The 20748-nt window shown below is 41.5% G+C and overlaps 1 protein-coding gene across 7 annotated transcripts in view; it reads right to left on the bottom strand.

Moving 5' to 3' along the window:
• Positions 1-20748, bottom strand: part of USP12 (ubiquitin specific peptidase 12) — a 155833-nt gene that overhangs the window by 5271 nt on the left and 129814 nt on the right. For all 7 annotated transcript variants that reach the window (XM_044381715.3, XM_044381709.3, XM_044381710.3 and 4 more), the window contains 4 exons: positions 18157-18386; positions 12407-12483; positions 12206-12289; positions 2612-2809 (listed from right to left, as the gene is read on the bottom strand). In XM_044381715.3, the coding sequence (XP_044237650.1) occupies positions 2612-2809; positions 12206-12289; positions 12407-12483; positions 18157-18386 (589 nt within the window). The remainder of the gene's footprint in view (positions 1-2611; positions 2810-12205; positions 12290-12406; positions 12484-18156; positions 18387-20748) is intronic.

Raw genomic sequence — 20748 nt, 5'->3', positions numbered from 1 at the left:
CAGATAATAGAATAAGCAGCCTCCTGTGTGTCCTTGTCTGGGCTCCCCTGATCCTGTTAGGTGAGACGAGTACCTCAGGTGACAAAATGACAAAAACAAGAGTACCGCTCTTTCTCCACAGAAGAAAATACCTCAGAACTTTTTTTTTTAAAGGCTTTTAATGCTAAAATAAATTTAAAAATAAAAACTAAAAAATATATATATTTTCCCCATTTCTATAGGGTTCATCTAAAGAGTCTTGTGTTTTATAGTGAGAAAGAATTTTTTTTTTATTTTTTAATTTTTAAGGTGGTGAACATAAAGAAAAATCCCAGAAAGGCTGAGGAACAGAGCCTGAGAGGGAAGGAGACAGGTGGGCTGAGGGCTGGTAAGTGTGAGACTTGAAAACGGTAGGCAGCTTTTTTCCTCTGGCAAAGAGGTAGTTTGAAGAACAAAAGACAAAAGTTAATTACAGAAACCAGTAAGATGAGGAAGGGCCGAGGCTAATAAACTCATACCTAAGAAAGCCGAGGGCTAGAGATTTGCATTCTCAACCTAAGACGTGCTCAGCTCAGTATGTATTAATGCCTCACCCGTGCAAATAACAGTGTTGGCCGCTGTGGGGATGAGAAAGGCACCAACAACTTCCGCCCTGAAGACACGTGAGTATGGGAGAGAACCCTGCACAAACACAATGCAGGGCCCCGCAGCATATAAAAGCAGAGCTGCAGGGGTACTGCAACCCCCAGACCCCCTCCAGCGAGAGAGAGGAGGTGGGACGGAGAGGGCTGAGGAATCCAGGAAGGCAGGTTACAGTGGAGCCTGAGATGGGCTGAAAGGATCACACGAGTAGTAATTCCGCAAGCACCTGCTAGAAATCTGCTACACAGCAGACATTCAGGAGTGAGAACGCGTGAGCTGGACCGGCACAGGCTTGCTAACAGTGAGCATCGTCTACAGCGGAAGGATGCAGGCAAAGTATGCCCCTTCTACTCTCGCGTGAAACATAACCACGAATAAATCGGATAAATAAAAAATAAGATTTGAAAATGTCTTTAATCTTCTGTTAATGGACAAATCATTTCCTGTTTTAAGACGTGCCTGTTCTCGTAACAGAAACGGACCTCCAATCTGAGAAATATAATGCAGCACCATGCGGTAAGTTACGGCTGGCAGGATGCATCCAGCAGTTATGTGAACACAGAGGCGTGGCACCAAATGGGGCTGGGCTGGAGGGAAGAGCACCCAGGATGGCTGCCAGAGAGGTTGAAAGAGGCCGGGAGGGGAGGAAGGCAGGGGCAGTCACAGTGAGAGAAGAGGAATAAGGAGTCAGGGAGGGGGCCCGGCCCGGCTGTGGTCAGGAATCTCAGAGTTCACGGTCTTGTGAGCAGAGCAATTCCAAGCACTCTAGCATAATCTAAGGAAAGTGAAACTAGTAACCGTCCCCAAATTTGAAGAGGCTAAGGAACAGTTAAGTTAGAAAAGGTTACGATGCTGTTATGTTAAGAAAACAGAAGAACGGCTAAGTGATTCGCATTCCCCCTTTAACCCTAAGACCACAGTGGGGTTGTTAACATGACCTGCATTTTACACAAGAGAAAGTGGACATTCAGGGGGTACTGTATAAAGTCACACCAGCCGTAAATGGCAGGAACAGAACCAAGTGCCACGTTTCTCTGACTCCAAACCCTCTGGTTTGAATCACTCCACCAAGGTTAAGTTGTCTGGTAAGGTTTTCCTCCATTCAGGTGTCTCCAGCCTTCCTTTAGAAACAGGATGGTCCAAACGCGGAAAAGAAAGATGACCGCTGAGGACGGAGGACAGGGAGAGAGGCTGACAGGAACAGTGGAGTTGCAGCAAGGTTACCACCCGGGCTGCCCATACATTTTCTGAACAGAAAGGTGGGAGGAACAGCTCAAGGTGAGAAGGCCAAGGACTTTTTTCATTGGCTGAAACATGCTGTTAGCACAAGCTTCCCCAAGCCAGCAGGGAAAGAATGAGTGTCTGTTTTCAAATTATACAGGAAATTCTAAACAGTCAATGAAGACTGCATGTTCCAAATATAAATTTTGACCGTGTGATGCTCCTGTAGCTTTGAGACTTTTTTGAGCTATTTTTATAAATGCACATATATAGAATGAGATGGCACACTAAGTTGACTATCAAGAAATAAACATACTGATCGATAAAATCAGAAAACTTGTCTTTAAAGATTATTTCCAAAGCCATTTAAATTTTTTTCATTACCATTAACATGATGAACATATGCAATTCATCTCAGAAATAATTTATTTTACAAAATCTATTTAGGCATCATTTTTACTGAAAAAAAAGGAAAGAAAAAAGAAATAAAAAGAAAAACTAAGAGGTCTTAAAGTTCCTTGAAAGTAATATTGACAGAATAAAAATAAAAATCAAATCTGGGCAATAGTATTTCAATATATAAAAGTTTAAGGAGGAAATGATAAATGCATTGTATCTGAAACATCCCATTTTGCAATCAAGTTATCCTGATGCTAAAGCCCCTAGAAGGTCTACAGTGAAAGGTCTACAGCAGAAGCCCTTGAGACCGTCCTGAACGCCTGCCCCACGGACAGAGACCCTCGCCCACTCGGCCCACGGCTGCAGTTACCTTCCACAGTGAACCACCACGGCAACAAGGTCGTACATTCTGTCAGGATTGGTCGCATCACCAGATGTGTTAAACAGACGAAGTTCTAAAGGAAAAACTACCCGATAAGACAGTTTTGTGTATCGATGAAGTTGATCCATGTATTTAAACCTCTTCAGGTGTAGAGCTAGAATCATGGGCAGTTTTTTAACTTTCATCCTATTCAAATAAACATGGAAACAAAATTTCATGAAAGGCATTCATACCATGTCCTTCAAAGAACTATCAAACTTTATGATTCCGCTAACAAATAGTTCATGGTCAGTTTTAATAGCCCAGCACTGCCCACTTTTGCATATTCCTACCAATTATTTTTTTAATGGCAAAGCAACATTCTGAACATCTTAAGACTATCCCACCCCACCCATCATCATCAAATGACATAATCTGACTTTCTACTCCACACGACTTCAAAATAGATGGACCGGCATCAGTCCTTTGTTCAGAAATCCTTATTCTGAAATACAGGTCCCTAAGGATAAGGCTTACTGCATATGATGCCAATGATGGGTGGAGGAGAACCAGTTCCTTACATAAGCTGCTAACGCCTTTGGATGTGAGTGGAGACTGAAAGCCAGTGGTTCTACCAGTCTATATAATTCAATAATGGATGGAGAACAGGACACAATGAGAAAAGCATTAAAGACCATTCCGTGAAAGGTGTTTGCCAGAGATAAGAAATAACTCCATATGAAGAATGATGACTACATGCATCATAGAAAGGGAGTTAAATAACCTGCAAATTTAGGAGATAAGTCTTTAACTGTAAAACCACTGTCCATCTTCCACATTCTAACTAATCTGTATTATGCCCTTAAATGCCGTTTCTCCCTGACACGACCTCTGCACTCCTACTTCTCTAACGACAGTTTATGCTTCTGAATGAAGGCTCAGCTCAAATGTTGTAACCCCTGGGATCAATATCTCCTCCCTTCAATCTGCCATTGGCACTTCGCAGATTCATTGTGTGTGTACGGTTTATGACGCCATAAAATATTTAGATGATTATGGGTCTTTCTCCTCTTCTAGGATCTGAAATCTTGGCAGGTAGAAATCTTTTTTTTTTTCTTTTTTCATTTTATTTCTCTATCAAGCAACATGCCTGGCACAAGACAGATACTTGACAAATGTAGCAGAACCGAATGCTATATGTTCAATGAAGCAAAACACTTTTCATAATTAAAAAATGAAATTTACTAAGCCATTGCCTCTAATGAAGTGAAAACAAAAATCATTTTGTAGCATTATACTAAATCTGCATCCTACAAATCTTAAATGTGGTGGGCAGCTTATTATTCCAGAAACATTTATTATTCTATCCCGGCCTTTGAAAAACATTAGCAAGAATAAACAAGCAGATAATCATTCCTGGAAAGAAATCTAGCAGTATAAGAGTCTTTATGGCCTTTGCCTCAGTAATCCCACTTCTAGAACTGAAATACATCATCTCAAATACAAGGCTTCTGAAAAAAATTCACTTCTAGAGTTATTTTATATTATGAAAATTTGGGAAAATCCAAGAAACAGGCATATCACAGAGATATTGTGTGTTCAGCTCCAGACCACCATAGTGAAGCAAATATCACAAAAAGCCAGTGAAATGATACTTTTGGTTTCCCAGTGCATACAAAACTTAGATTTACACTACACTGTATCTATTAAATGCACAATAGCATTATGTCTAGAAAAACAGAACAGATACCTTAATTAAAAAATACTCCATTGCTAAAAAAGGCAAAGCATCATCTAAAACTTCAACAAGTCACATCATCTTTTTGCCGGGGACGAGGGTCTTGGCTCACTGCTGATGGCTGCTGACTCATCATGGTGGTTGGCAGCCGCTGGAGGTTGGGGTGGCTGTGGCTATTTCTTAAAAGACAACAATGAAGTTTGCCACATTGACTGGCTCTTCCTTTCATGAAGGACTTCTTTGTATCATGGGATGCTGTTCGAGAGCATCTCACCCACAGAACTTCTTTCAAAATTACAGTCAGTCTTTTCAAACCCTGCTGCTGCTTTATCAGCTAAGTTGATGTAAGAGTCTAAATCCTTTGTGGTTGTTGCAACGACCTTCACGGCATTTCTACCAGGAGCGGATTTCATCTCAAGAAACCACTTTCTTTGCTCATCCATGAGAAGCAGCTCCGCATCCATTCAAGTCTGATCATGAGATCGCAGCACTGCGGTCCCATCTTCAGGACCCACTTCTAACTCCAGTTCTCTTGCTGTTTCCACCATCTCTGCAATGACCGCCTCCACTAACCCCTGAGCCCCTCCAAGTCCTCCGGGAGGGTGGGAACTGACTTTTTCCAAACTTCAAACGAATGTTGATATTTTGACCTCTTCCCATTGTTCTTAATAGCATCCCATTCCAGGAGGGATTCAACTGACTTTGTCCAGATTCATCAGAGGAATCACTTTCTATGAAAGCTAGAGCCTTATGAAATGTATTTCTTAAAGAATAAAACTGGAAAGTCAAAACGACTCCTTGATCCATGGGCCGTGGAACGGATGCTGTGTCAACAGGCATGAAAACGTTCGTCTCATTGTACATTCCAACAGAGCTCTTGGGTGACCAGGTGCATTATCAATGAATGAGCAGCAATATTTGAAAGAATTTTTTTTTTTTTCTGAGCAGGTCTTAACAGTATTCAGTACACCATGTTGTAAACAGATGTGCTGTCATCCAGGCTTTGTTGTGTCATTTATAGAGCACAGGCAGAGTGGGTTTAGCGTCCTTCTGAAGGACCCTAGGATTTTCGGAATGGTCAGTGAGCACTGGCTTCGACTGAAGTCACCAGCTGCATTAGCTCCTGACAAGACAGAAGCTTGAAGCCAGGCACTGACTTCTCCTCTCTAGCTCTGAGAGTCCTCGGTGGCATCTTCTTCCAGTAGAAGGCTGTCTCGTCTACACTGAAAACCTGTTGTTGCGTGTAGCCCGTCATTACTCTGGTAGCTGGACCTTCTGGGGAACTTGCTGGAGCTTCTCCACCAGCACTTGCTGCTTCACCCTGAACTTCATGTTACGGAGCTGACTTCTCTCCTTACACCTCATGGACCTACCTCTGCCAGCCTCAGACTTTCCTTCTGCCACTTCCTCACCTCTCGCAGCCCTCACAGAATGACAGAGTTAGGGCCTTGCTCTGGGTTAGGCTTCGGCTTAAGGGAATGTTGGGGCTGGTTTGAACTCCTCGCCAGAGGAGATCAAATTCCTCTCGGAATTTCTCAGTATCAGCAATAAAATTGTTTCTCCTTCTTATGATTCATGTGCTCACTGGAGTAGCACTTTTAATGTCCTTCAAGGATGTTTCCTTTGCACTCACAACTTGGCTGATGTTTGGCGCAAAAGCCTAGCGCTCAGTCTGTCTCAGCTTTCAACATGCCTTCCTCGCTAAGCTTAACCATTTCCAACTTTTGATTCAAAGTGAGAGACATGTGACTCTTCCTTTCACTTGAACACTTAGAGGCCACTGCAGAGTTACTAACTGGCCTAACTGCAATTTCGTTGTGTCTCAGGCAACAGAGAGGCCAGAGGAGAGGATAAGAGGTGGGGAAAAGGCCAGTGGATCGAGCAGTCAGAACACACACATACATCAGGTAAGTTCATCATCTTATATGGGCACAGTCTGTGGTACCCCCAAACAATTACAAGTGATATCAAAGATCACAGATCATTGTAACAAATGTAATAGTAATGAAAAGTCTGAAATACCGTGGGAATTACCAAAATATGACATAGAGACATGAAGTCAGCAAATGCTGACTTGGAAAAAGGGCATTAATAGACTTGATTGCCTCAGGGAGGCCATAAACCTTCAAGCTGTAAAAACCGTAGTATCTGTGAAGTGCAATAAAGCAAGGTACGCCTGTACCCATCTTACACAAACGCCTTTATACAGAGGGAATGATCACCAACTCGTTTTGAGACCAGCATGAACCCAACACCAAAACCTGACAAAGGTATAAGAAAAGTACAGACTATTAATACCAATCATGATATTTCAAAGATGTGAAAATCAAGACATTAGTGAACCGAATCCAGCAACATATAAGCCTCACTTGGTGATGATATAATGGTTCTACTAAATGAAATGATGATGTTTTTTCCTCAGGTTCTTTCTAAACAAAGACCAATAACTGTAAAAATGGAAAGATTCCTTTATATTCCTAAACTAGCAAAGTAATAATAATAAATATGCAAGCGGGATCTTAAAATATTAGTATAGCATATTTCTCCTCCTGAAGAAAAGCAACCTCGCCCCTACTTAAATTTTCCAGAAATTTTAGATCTCGGCAGAAAACTTACGCTTATCAACGATGTGATTTTTAAAAACAAGCATGTCCTTTTCCAACCTAATCAAAATATTTCACCACGAAACCAGAAATGAGCAGACTACAGATATTATTTTCTTAGCAAAATTGCATTGTCTGCGTTACATACCAGGTTACGAACTCAAACCTGCAGCAGCCAGTGTAAGAGGAGGCCAGGACCACAGCGATGAGGAGCACATCCTTCCTACTTGGGGTCTTATTACCTAGGGTCTTAGACCCTGACCCAGGGAGCCAAGAAGGAACAGGAAGAAGCCAGCTAAAGGTTCAGTCTCTGGAAAAGTTTCACAGAGGGCAGCTTCAGCCTGGTCCCGCCAGGAAACTCCTGAGCTCTGAATTTCACTGCAGAATACTCTGCACCCCATCAAGTCACCTGGCTTCCGCACTCTTCTCCATCTGCTGCTCAAAGGTCACGGGGGAAAGAAACTCTCAGGAGCTTCCTTCAGCAGCAGACCCAGGGGAGCCCCCAAAGAAGAGCCCTACAGGAGTGGGGGTGGTGGAGAACCGGCACTGTCTGCAACCATTCCCAGACCATAATACCAGCTACTCCACTGCAGGTGACAGATGGCCCCAGGAACGCAGGTTCCAGATTCCAATGCCGTCTGATTTTTTTTTTAACCCTCCCCCCTCAAGAAAACCCACAAACCATTTTCAAGTAAAATTTCCCACTTGCATAAACTGTGTGAGCCCAGCAAAGAGGTCTATATGTTGAATGTGGGCCAAAGGGCACTAACATGCAAACTCTGCCACAGAGAAATTAAACATCCCAGTGCAGGCACGTAAGAACTTATTAAAATTATTTTGGCAGAGCAGTCTTTTTTTTTTTTTTTTTTTTTTTTAAGATTTTTTTAATTTATTTGACAGAGAGAAAAAGAGAGCACAAGCAGGGGGAGCAGCAGAGGGAGAGGGAGAAGCAGGCTCCCGCTGAGCAGGGAGCCCGATGTGAATGCAGGACTCAATCCCAGGAAGCTGGGATCATGACCTGAGCCGAAGGCAGCCGCGAAACCAACTGAGCCCCCCAGGCGCCCCGACAGCGAAGTCTCGACCACACAGAAGAGTTTCATAGTTGTACACACATACAATTCCACATTCTCATATACTGTCAGGTCCGCTAGGCCTACCTGGGGCAGGTCGGGCCGAGGGGTGAGAGGGGAACAGCAGCTATGACTAGATGTGAGTTGCCAGCCCTGAGAGGAAAGTCAGACACAACAGAGCCTGCTGGCCAGAGCGTGTTCCCAAGAAAGGCCGGCCAGCGGACAGGGGAGGCGGGTGTGGACTGCCCTGACCAGAGGGGGAAGAGTACTGGGTGCTATCCGGAGATGCTACCAGTTGTGCAGCCAGACAGCAACCTGTCGAAAGACACAAGGGCCCAGGAAACCAGAAACACAGGTCAGATTCAGGAGGATTCTAATGGGGAAGGCAGGAGGGGTGCTACAGTCTGAATGCTTCTGTCCCCCCAAAGTCCTATGTTCAAAACCTAAGGCCCCACGTGATGGTACCAGGAGGCGGGGCCTTTGGGAGGTGCTTAGGTCATGAGGCTGGAGCCCTCAGGATTGGAACTGGTATCCTTAAAAAAGAGACCCTGGTGAGCTTGCTAGCACCCTTCCACCACGCGAGGGCACAGTGAGAAGGCGCCCTGACCTTGGACTGCTAGCCTCCAAAACTCTAAGAAGGCCACAGCTGCCGTTTACACTCCCCCCAGTCTATGGCACTTTGTTTCTGCAGTCTCAACGGACCAAGGCAGGGTGCGTGCCAGGGGTGGTTGGGGATGCCGACTACAAGGCTGCTGACGTTGACACTGACCGTGACTAGGACCTGCATATGCAAGAAGATATGGATCTGGTTATGAAAATGGAGCAAAAGGGAAGAACTTGCCCTCAGGAATAGGAAGAACCTCAATTACTAGATCAGGGTAGACAGAGAAAGACAGGTGGCCATGACAGCTTGACCCCAGCTGCCCTGGGCACTGCGAGTCTTCCCCAACGCCTCGCACAGACATCACTGGGCCTGAAAGTGGGCTACGGTGCATCCGGCATAAAAGGGAGCGTACGGGGAGTGAAGAGAGGAAGGATGTGTAGCAGAGAACCAGTCCGGCTGGCTCAGCTCCCAGTCCAGCTGCTCATCATCAGAGCCTGCTCTAAGGCACAGAGGAGTGACAGAGGGGTGCTCTTTGAAAATCTCCAGCACCACTCCCACCCCAATGCCCAGAGGACAGGAAAACACCACCGGAAACAAAGCCATTGAACCCTCTCATTCCAGTTCCCTGGCGACATCACTTTGCCTTTCCCCATATGCTTTATCCTCCCATTGTGGAACAGCTTACGGTTGTTTCACCTACATTTACCAAGCCAGTATTTTTCCTGGGCCGTGCTATGTATAGTTCAATAGGCGTGCCATATAAAAAGGAGTCTATGAGCAGATAAATTCTGTATAAAGCTAGACAACCTAGGTGAGGTACTCCGATCATCTTCACTAATAGAAGGGAACAATGAGTAACCTGTTCTGATGACTTAAAACGTCTGATGACCTAAAACGTCTCCCTTCCTTATAGATATACCTGTGTCCAAAATAAAAACAAAAATACAATCATTTAAAAATCTAAGTTCTTCTTCTTTCTTTCATGGATGTTTCACTGTAACCATGAGGCAGGGCCATACAGGGTAGATATCTGGGCAGGCAGAGGAGAGAAGCCCAAGCAGAGCAAAGAGCACATCTGTTCGACAGAAAGTTGTGTGTATGCAAGGGGTTGAGGGGATAAGATCGGTTACAGACAGGGTCACTAACCAAATAACTAAATATATAAAGATAATGGGAACCAATTTTTACTGTCAGAGAAGGAAATTACAAATACTAAAAAGGAGAAAACTAGAATGAACCCTATGGTGTCGGCTGAAAATGCGGATGTAATTGTGACTCCATGGTTTTTCAGTATCAATAGCTCAACAGATAAGATAAACAGGTATAGATGTAAGCATATGTATAGTACATATGTATACACACACACCACCCAGCTCTGTTCACTGAGGCGACTCAGGAACAGAGACATCCCAGTATCAGTGAGCACACCTATACCAGAGTCCTGCTTTCTAAACATCATTCTTCTCCTAAAAGAAACCAGGCCTTCTGGGATAAATGGCTGGTATCAGGGGCGCCCGGGTGGCTCAGTCTTTAAGTGTCTGCCTTCGGCTCAGGTCATGATCCTGGCGTTCTGGTATGGAGCCCTGCATCGGACTCTCTGCTCAGCGGGAAGCCTGCTTCTTCCTCTCCCACTCCCCCTGCTTGTGTTCCCTCTCTCGCTGCCTCTCTCTCTGTCAAATAAATAAATAAATTCTTTAAGAAAAAAAAAAAAAAGGCTGGTACCAGAGTGGGGCAAGGAAAGTACAGAATAGGCCTGGAATATTTTGTTACACCGCAAAGTAAAGAAGCACTCAAGAATGATGGGACATGTCAAAAAGACACGGGCACCAGCTTGAAGGGGCTCCCACTGGCCAAACCCGGGATAACTTCCACATGAAAGTAAGTAAGAATGGTTATGGATCATAACCCACTGAATAAAAAAAAAAAAATCCTTGAGCCCATGCTGAGATTTAGAAAATGAAAAAAATTAGAAGTCTGATGAGGAATGGATATATTTACAATCTCAAAATACCTCCACACAAAATACTTATGAATGATATAAATGGGCAAAAGCATAGCTCAACAGTGAAGAACTCTGGGAGACATCACCTAATCAAGTGCTCAAAGATAACAGCACCAGTAATGGGATGTGCAGAAAAGGGTTAACCTCGCAGGCCTCAGACTATCCTTTCTAGAAAGGCCTGCTGGCAAGGATGGTCCTGGGTTAACAAAGGAGAACTTGGATTTGAGGAGTGTTCCCACCATATCCTAATTGATAAGGGTGACTCGACATGCCTAAATTGTCTGAACAAACAATATGGTTTATGCTCAACACCTACTTTCCTTCTGAGTCTAAAATTGTGATCCATGCTAGACAGAGGGTGCCTATGTGCCCAGCCCCCAGTTTAAAACCATGGACACTGAGTCTGTAATGAGCCTCCAGGAAGACAACACTACCCCCACATCATATTCAGCGCTGAAGGAGTTCAGTGTGTCTTGTGTGACTCCACGGCACTGAACTCTTGGAAGCTCCCCTGGCTTTCCACTATGCTGAGATGCTTTGCCATCCTTCCCTGTACTGAGTCTTGGCTGTGGGCCTCACTATATACGCTGAGTCCTGTAAGTCCTTCCAGTGAGTTTCGGGAACGGTTTGAGGGATCCCCACACGTGAGACAAACCAGAATCGTGGATAAGAGGATACAATGAGAAGAACAGAGCATCACTTCTGTGAGATTTCCACCAGAATACGTAACCTGAACCTCATCATAAGAACACATGAAATGAACCCAAAGACGGACGGTCTGTAAAATAATCTATAATTTTCAAAAGTGTCAAGATTTTTAAAGTCAAGAAAGGACTGTTCAAATGTAAAAAGACTAAAGAGACATGGAATATAAACGTAATGTGTTTATGGGCAGGATCCTTTTGTTCTATAAAGGACAGTACTGGGACATACGTGCTAATGAAATAATTTCCACGAGGACAGTTAATGTTCAGTATTACTTGGCCCACGTGGGTGAATACAGCAACAGGAAAACTTCCTTGTTGGTAGGTAACAGCCACTCACGTGTCCAGGATCATGGGACATCGTATCAGGACCTTACTTTCAAGTGGTTTGGGGTAAAAAAGCATTCTTGGAACTGTTCATACAACTTTTCTTTGAGCATGAGATTGTTTCAAAACAAAAAGTAAAATAACAAGAATGATGATAATGATTCCATTCCTTGACACCAAATACCAAGTAAGAGAAGATACAAGATCCTGTGTAGGAACAGCAGAAGCTAGGGGAGGGGCGAGGAAAGGATTTTGCCCCTTCTCTCTCCTCACCAAGAAAACGTTTATAGAAGCAGGCAAGCTTCAAAGTCAAGTATTTTAACTGTACTGGTTTATGACTCTTAAGCAACTTCTACTAAGTGTAGAAAATCACTGGATGTTGCAGAGTTGAATATTGTTTATCTAATAATAACTTCGTGAGTCTTAATTACTTAATGATAAAATTAAGAATTTTTACTCAGTGTAAATTTTCAGACACCACTTTCATCTAGAAAGGCCCATCTATAACACCCACTGCCAGAGAATCACAAACAAATTTTAAAAACGCTAAGTTACCGTTTGTGTGCTTCCTGTTTGCTGCGACATTCTTCACAGTAATATTTGTATTCACTGCACAGAGTTTCTGTGTTGCTGAAACCCCTGTGTAAAATTCAAAATAAATTTATTTTGTCTATACCAGAAAATTGTGTATTCATTTAAAAATACTCTAAACCAAAGATATTCATTAAATTTCAAAACAAGTAACTCTCCAGTTACCTTAAGCAGTGAGTGATCGATGTGTTTTGTTCCACGTCAACGGAAAGGTCTAAAAAATCTTCATCTTTGCTGCTTATCTGTAAAAATAGGGAATTACCTTTTATTTCTTTAAATAGTAAATCACTGTTCTGAAATGACAAAACTAAATGCATTCATTCTATTATTAGTAGTAAGTACATGAAGAATTCTTTTTCTCCCGACTTCAAAGGAAATCTGCTGGATCTGGACTATCTGAAAGGACACTGAGTAAATGACTCTCAACACATGTGCAGGTCAAACAGCAAAGTGCACCTGTAACTGATTCCCCTTCTGCTAAAGGCCAGGATGTGAAATCCTCTTACGTTCCAAAACCTTGGTATTATTATAAAGCATGAAACAAACTGCCCATATATACTAATTCTTAAAAACACACAGGCTAAGACTGAATAGGGATGCTTGGCAAAGGGCATCACATCTGTGTTGTTTTAGATTTCAAGGAAATAATTAAGCCTAAAATGCCAAATTGCAATCTTCATCGATGACCTTATTTAATCCTTCTTCAAGAAAAAATCTAACATAAAGTTCTACTTGAATTATGGGCAAATCATCTGATAAAAAAATTCAAGTTATTATTTATTCACTTCAATTGGATTAGAACAGAACTTCAGACATCAATTTTCCTAGCTCTTCCCTTCAATGACTCTGCTTAAGGTGAGCGCTCAACAAGAGATCTCAGGCTGTGCCTCTCACCCACAAGGGCTATACACCCGCATAGTAAATGCTTTCCTGCTTAAATTGTGCATCAGTTTTATAAGCTCAGTACCATTAACTTGTGACAGATTATGTGGCTGTATATATTATGTACTTACGCAAACTGGTGTAGCTAAGAGTATTATGCACACAAGGTCTACTGACACCACGAGATAAGTGATGTGGGTCTCGAAAGATTCAGTGAAAAAGAGAGAATAAGAAAGACAACACAGAGAGAGGAAAAGGGGGTCAGGAAAAAGAATTGGCCCAGTTTGGGAGGAAGGAGAGTAGGGTGGCGAGGGACAGTATGCTAGAGACAGGCTAAAGCCAGACTGAGCAGGGCCTTATGTGTAGGCTAAAGAGAAATATAAGATTAAAGAGTCTCAAAATGAGGCTTGTAGTTCTCAGGCACTGCCTCAGGGGAGTTCATTTTAGATTTTCATCCTTATTACAAGATAAAAAATTTGACATAAGGATTGTTCTGGATCATCTGGATATATCTGAGTTACTATGTTTGGGTTGACAATTGTGTTGGTACCGGGAAACCACCAAGTGGGGCAGTATTTAACTTCTAAAAGTGTTTGTAAACACGTCTGGTTGTTGTTGGACTCCCATGTTCTAATGTCAGGTCACACCCAGGATGTGGGAGACTCAGTAAAGAACTGTCGGCTAGAGATGTGGGTGGGGAGTCAACAGCACAGGCGCTAACGAAATGGAACGTGATCCTCCCAAGGCAGAGTGTGAAGCAGCCCAGAATGAAACCCTGGAGGATGCCCACCTTTGAAGAATAAACAGTAGAAAAGGAATGGGACCAGAAGAAAGCACCGAAGAACAGAACACAAGAAGAGGGTGCTGTTACAGAAACCCAACCTCCTACCAACCGGGATATTAACAACTGCATTATTAAAACCTGCCATACAAACCCTGTCTCCTCCAAGAAGCCCACTCTGAACCTGCACAATTCCTTCCCACTCCCACCTGTATAGGTCAGCTCTACTATTCTCCAACTCCCAAGGACTCTGGTGCTTACGTGAACTATAACACACTGTACTGAAATTACCTATTGGTTGACCAGTCTGCATGCTCACCTACGGGCATCTTGAGATCAGAATCAGGGTCTTACTCATCTTCTGCCAACCTCCCCATCTTCTACCTGGCATAGTCAGTACTCAAATATTTGTGCAAAACTAAATGAAGAAATGATATTTATTCACTCTGAGAAACTCTCAATTTCATCCCTCTCGCTGAATTTGATAAAGGCACAGTATTAATGATCATTTACTGAAACTGGAAGATGATGACTGAGATTTTAAGGAAATATTCTCAGTTCATACCTTTAATTCTGAGGAGACTATCTGCAAATATATATTGCAGACTAGAGGAGAACCAGCGAAGAATGGGTGGAAGGATCACTATCCATCCGTTACAAATAAAATTAACAAATATTTGAGCAAACAAGGATGGGTGATATCACTTTCTCCATCTAATCCTCACTCCCCATCATCCTTAGTCTATAATATAAACTTCAAAAGCCTTACACCACAATACCCCAAAAACCTCCCCAATCTATTTTGCCAGCTTCATGTATTACTGCATTTCTCAACATGCTAAGCAAATTTAACCATTTTCTGTTTTATTGAAGAGGATGAATTATACATATCTTCTAACACGGACCAAATTCCATCCTACCAAACATTAAGCAACTGCCAAATTCTCTGATTATACCTACTATTCCAACTGAAATACTGTTCTAATAATTGGACAATATATTTATTTCCTAAAGCTTAGAACTCAGCTACAATAAAATTTTTCTTTATAAGAGGTATCTACTAAACTTCTGTTAAAATAACTGGAGTTGGTTAGATTGAACAAATATGAGTATTGAGACCAATTCCTGACATCAAACATTGCCCAAACTCTTACCATAATTAACTAATGGCTGCAGCAATAAGCAATAATCCTTATTCCAACCCAAAAACATCTTCACAGGATGTTAATGTCTCAAACACTCAATCATACCTCTTTCACTTGATGTGAGAGAGCATCACCAATAAAAATGTATTTCCACAAGATAATTTTATTTATTTATTACTACTGTGTCCTTCATTAACTAAAACTACACTACTGACAACTATCATTTTCCAAATGCCTGGTTATAGTTAAAAAGATCAATGCATAATCAACAGTCAATAGATCACTCATTGGTATGGATTATGGTTCTACTTTTTAAAGACCCTACTTTTTTATTCATGGTTGAACCAAAAGAGTCACCATTTGCTTTAAGAGCAGAGAGAGAGAGAGAGAAACCATACTATTTGCATTAGCACCAACAACAAACAACAAACAAAAACCACACTTACCTATATAAACATAACAAAGTATGTACAAGATCGACATGAGGACAACTACAAGATGATTTCTTTCTAAATCAAAGATGTAAATAAATGTATCATCCATGTAAATGGACAGTAAGACTCAAGACTGTCAAGATGTCAGTTCTTTCCAACTTGATCTATAGATTTAACAGTCCCCTTCGAAATCACAGCACATTATATTGTGGGTAATAAACTAGTTTCTAAATTTTATGATTCTACAGTTTCTATGGAGAGGCAAAAGGCCCAGAGAAGGCAAAGCAGTAATCATCAAAACTTGAAGGCAAGTTGTCCTTCAATAGTGTCCTTCAATAAGTGAATGGATAAACTGCGGTATATCCACATAATGAAATATAATTACGTGATAAAAAGAAATGAGCTACAAAGCTACAAAAAGACATGGAGGCACCTTAAATACATATTGCTAAGTGAAAGAAAACAATCTGAAAAGGCCGCATACTCTATGATTCCTATATATGACATTCTGGAAAAGTCAAAACTATGGAGCCAGTAAAATCATCAGTGGTTGTCAGGGATTTGGGGAGGAAGGAGGGATTAATTTGTGAAACAGAGTGAAACTACTCTGTATGATACTGTAATGATAGACATGTGTCATTATACATTTGTCAAAACAAATGGAACCACAGAACAGACAACACCAAGACTGAACTCAAATATGAACTACAGATTTTAGTGAATAATGTACATTACTGGTCCATCAACTGCAACAAATGCACCTCATTAATGTAAGAAGTTAATCACAGGGAAAAGTGGAGGAAAGGAGAGAGATATTTGGGAGAGAGATATTTGGGAACTTTCTGTACTTTCCACTCAACTTTTCTGAAGTCCATTAATTAAAAAAAAAATACAGTTTCTTATTAGCCTCCACAAGTGCATGTTTATCTGATGTAGTCAAACAAGTAACTATGCTATTCTTCCAAACATCCATAAAACATTTGTCTTACTTTCCTTGCTTGTGGATTCTCTTTTCCAATGGACGATGCTACTCTTCTGTGCTATTAAAAACTAGTCGTAGAACCATCATAGTAAAGACTGGATTAGGCAAAAATCCTCAACGGATGCTAAATCTCAGGGGAGATTTTGATGAACAAGATATTTGTGTCCCCCCACAGACTGCCTACTAGTTGCCAGGGAATAAAAACCAGTCATTATCAACTGAAGAAAATGAATGAGAGATCAAAATTAATTTCACCAACGAGAGGCAGACGGATATTGTGTGCCCAGACGTGAGACCCTGAGAAAGACACAACATTAACTGAATCACTCCGGCCAAGAGCGCATACCCACCTCTCAGTAGAAGGAAACATGAGACAGACTCCAGAGGAGAAATGCTAGATTTTTTAAAAAGGACGTATTCTTTAAAAATGTAAATGTCATAAAAGACTAAAAAAACCTGGAAATGTTCCAGATTAAAGGAGGCTAAAGAAAACATGACAGCTACATGCAATGCAAACTACTAAACGCTATAAACCGGATCCTGTGCTGAAGGGGAAGACATGCTGGAAAGGGCCCTGTTGGCTCCACCGGCAAAACTGAATAGCAGATGCCTGATCTTTCATTCCTCAAATGAGAAATGAAGTAACAAGGTTGTTGAGAAATGAATACAACAAAGGGACTGGGCTATCTGATCCCACATAAAATCCATTTTCACGCTTCTTCCCTACTGCTCATCTTCACAAAGTATCCAGCAAGTGGGTACTTCCCCCCACTTGAGTGTCCACAGTATGCTCTGGTTTTTAATTCCAACAATAAACAATAAACATAATTGAAATAAACATAATTGTAAGAAAACAAATTAATGTACCTCCCTGACTTGTAAGTTTCTTATGAGCTTAACTAAGACACAGACATATGATTTCCAGAACATGGCTCTACGGCTTCTTACACTGAAATAAAATCAAATACAGTTGACCCTGGAGCAATGCAGGGGTCAGGGACGCCAAAACCTCCTACCTCCGTCCCCGCAGTTGAAAATCTGTGTGTAACTTCTGACTCTCCAAAAAGCTAACTACTAATAGCCTTCTGTTGACCAGAAGCCTTACTGATAACACAAAACTCCATTAACACCCATTTTGTATATGTATCATGGTATGTATTACAATAAAGTTAGCTAGAGAAAAGAAAATGTCATCAAGAAAATCATAAAGAAGGGGCGCCTGGGTGGCACAGCGGTTAAGCGTCTGCCTTCGGCTTAGGGCGTGATCCCAGCGTTACGGGATCGAGCCCCACATCAGGCTCCTCCGCTATGAGCCTGCTTCTTCCTCTCCCACTCCCCCTGCTTGTGTTCCCTCTCTCACTGGCTGTCTCTATCTCTGACGAATAAATAAATAAAATATTAAAAAAAAAAAAAAAAAGAAAATCATAAAGAAAATACATTTACAGTACTATATATTTTTTTAAAAATCCACAAATAAGTGGACTCATACAGTTCAAACCCCTATTGTTCAAGGGTCAACTTCTGTCACCTCAGGTATTCACTGTTAATAAGCGGCATTACGAAAAAGTATACAGAGTCCTTTCAACTGACAAGTACACAACCTTCATGTTCATCTCTCACATTCATCCTCAAAGAACTTTTGATAAAAATGAATTCAATCTGCTCTATACAAAATTTTATGACATACTTACAGTTTCACAAGTAAGACATCTGGTTTCATTTGTCAATGTTCCCTGAAAAATCTCATGAACCCATGTTGGGTCTGGTGTGCTGTTGTTGTTCTCACTGTCGATATTACCGTTAGGTAAACGGCCATTTTGTTTTTCCTGCTTTCTCTCTTCTTGTAAAATATCAGCAATTGTATTTAGTAGGTAATTTAAGAATTCATGGGCATCTTGCTGCATGTAGTTGTCAAAAAGTTCTAAAAATAAAAATATTAGAGAATTACTTCAGAGTTAAAAACTTATGATTAAAACTAAATTTAAAACAAATATCCAATATTCTATCAGAACTAAGCACAAATGTTTGGTATTGTCAGTCATGTACAAGAAACAGATTATCTTTCACATAAAATTATGACTAAACTTGGAGAAAATACAATTAAGATGAACGAGAATCTTCTTTTTAAAGCAACAATACTAGGTGATCCACGAGAAAAGGGCAAAACCTACCCTCATACATTTATATAATATATGGAAGAGATCAGAAACAATTGCTTCTTGGGGTGCCTGGGTGGCTCAGTCATTAAGCATTTGCCTTTGGCTCAGGTCATGATCCCAATGTTCTGGGATCGAGGCCACCCCCCCGCCCCGTTGGGCTACTGCTCAGCTGCAAGCCTGCTTCTCCCTCTCCAACTCCCCCTGCTTGTTCCCTCTCTCGCTGCCTCTGTCAAATAAATGAGTAAAATCTTAAAAAAAAAAAGAAACAACTGCTTCTTATTAGCTCATCTTATTCCACAAAGATTATGACACAGCAAGTTTTATTCTTTATTTATTTGACACAGCACGTTTTAAAACAGAAGCTGGACAACCTCTTGCCAATGCGAAGCCAATTGGGTAAGAACTACACAGAAAGGTTGTGGAAATGATGATGACTGGGCCACGCATCCTAGGGATTCAGTCAGAGGTGAGGCCTGGAACCTGGGACTTTTCAAAGTTCCTCCAGGCGACTCTGATCTGCAGTCAGGTATAGGAAACAAGGGTATCACAAATTATCTATTCCGGATAATCTCTAAAATGTGAGTTTTTACAACTCTATGAAATGTTCCCTGTAACTATACAAATGAATAAATATCATGGAAAAACAGTCACTAACATAAAATGCTTTATACCCCCACGCTTGACATCACGCAACCTGAAACGGAAAGGTAAGGACTTCACAGGCAGTATCGCATTTGATCTTTTTAACAACTCCGTGACACTGTTATTGTCCTCTTCCAAATGAGGGAATGGGATCAGAGAGGGAAAGTCATGCTGCCGGGAAGTGGCAGGCCCAGGATACAAGCCAGGCAGTCCGACGCCACGAGCTGCATACAAAGCAGCATGCCTGGGAGACCCAGGCACACAACGGCACCTGCGGCTTAGCCATCAAACACACACGGAGCAGACGACCTGGTCAGCAAAATTTTACCTTTAGATCCTTGACACGCATTTAGTAAATTTTAGAAAGATTACAGCTAACATTTTTTAAATGAAAGACGACAAATTAGGAACAAAACTTAGGGAAAGTCTAAGATAAAAAGAACAAAAAATCACATTTTTAGAAGAGCCAGTTATGACTGCATAAAATTAAGTTCTGTGCATCAGAAATCATTGAAAAAGTTAAAAAGATTCCATAAGACAAAAACTATTAACATCTGCAACACATAAAAGAGCTTATACAAAAGGAAATACAACGTATGGAAATCAACAATTTATAGAAACAAAATTCAGAAGGCTAAGAAACATGAGTGAACATTCAACCTCCTAGTAATGAAAAAGGCCTTGATTTTCTAGTCTGTAAAATGGAACACCATCTTCCTTTGCAAAGTTACCGTGCAAACAGAATGGGAACAAGTGAAAATGTGGATCTGGGAGGTATACTCAAAGAAGGTAAAGACTGATTTTAATCTTGGTGTCAATAAGACCTTTAAAAAGCCTCAGATTTAAGGTGCAGCTGCTAGAACAAGATTGTCTGGATTCCTAGGACGGTTCTACCTTTAATTACATGTATGTCACAGGCAATTTATTTAACCTCTTTCTTGGATTTCAAATCAAACACAATAATATTAATGCAGTTAGAGCCGCACTTCATTTCTCTGCTATAAGCTTGTCCTAAGGGATCTGATTAGCCTTAAACAAACTCCTTATGTTATTTTTTAGAACAATAAAAGCCCAAGTCCTAACTGATACTGCATAGCCTATGTGGACTTAACATCTAACTGATGATAATTTGGTATTCTGTGTGTCCAGTGGTTTTTGCCCATGAGGGATAGATCCAAGCACGGTGACACCATTCCCCATCCCCTGTTCCCAGCAGAAGTCCACGTGTCACTCCCAACACTGTGACACAGCTCACTGCAAAACCTCCTGGCCGTCTACTCCATCTCCCTGAGACCAAACCAAGTCATGCTCAGAACTCTTAGATGGTTCCACCACTGGACGGTCTAGGCCAACGCTGGGATAACTGAAGTCAATTACCTTTCACCTTGCCTCTCAATGCAATGAGCCTTCATCCCTGAAAATACGAGTCTACCTCCCAACCCCACTCTCCCATCCTCTACTACACTCAGCCGTTTATTGTTC

Source organism: Ursus arctos, unplaced genomic scaffold (assembly GCF_023065955.2).
Source record: "Ursus arctos isolate Adak ecotype North America unplaced genomic scaffold, UrsArc2.0 scaffold_10, whole genome shotgun sequence".
In the NCBI taxonomy this organism is placed as follows: Eukaryota; Metazoa; Chordata; class Mammalia; order Carnivora; family Ursidae; genus Ursus; species Ursus arctos.
Note: the sequence above shows the minus strand (reverse complement) of the source record. Positions and strands in the feature narration are given on the sequence as shown.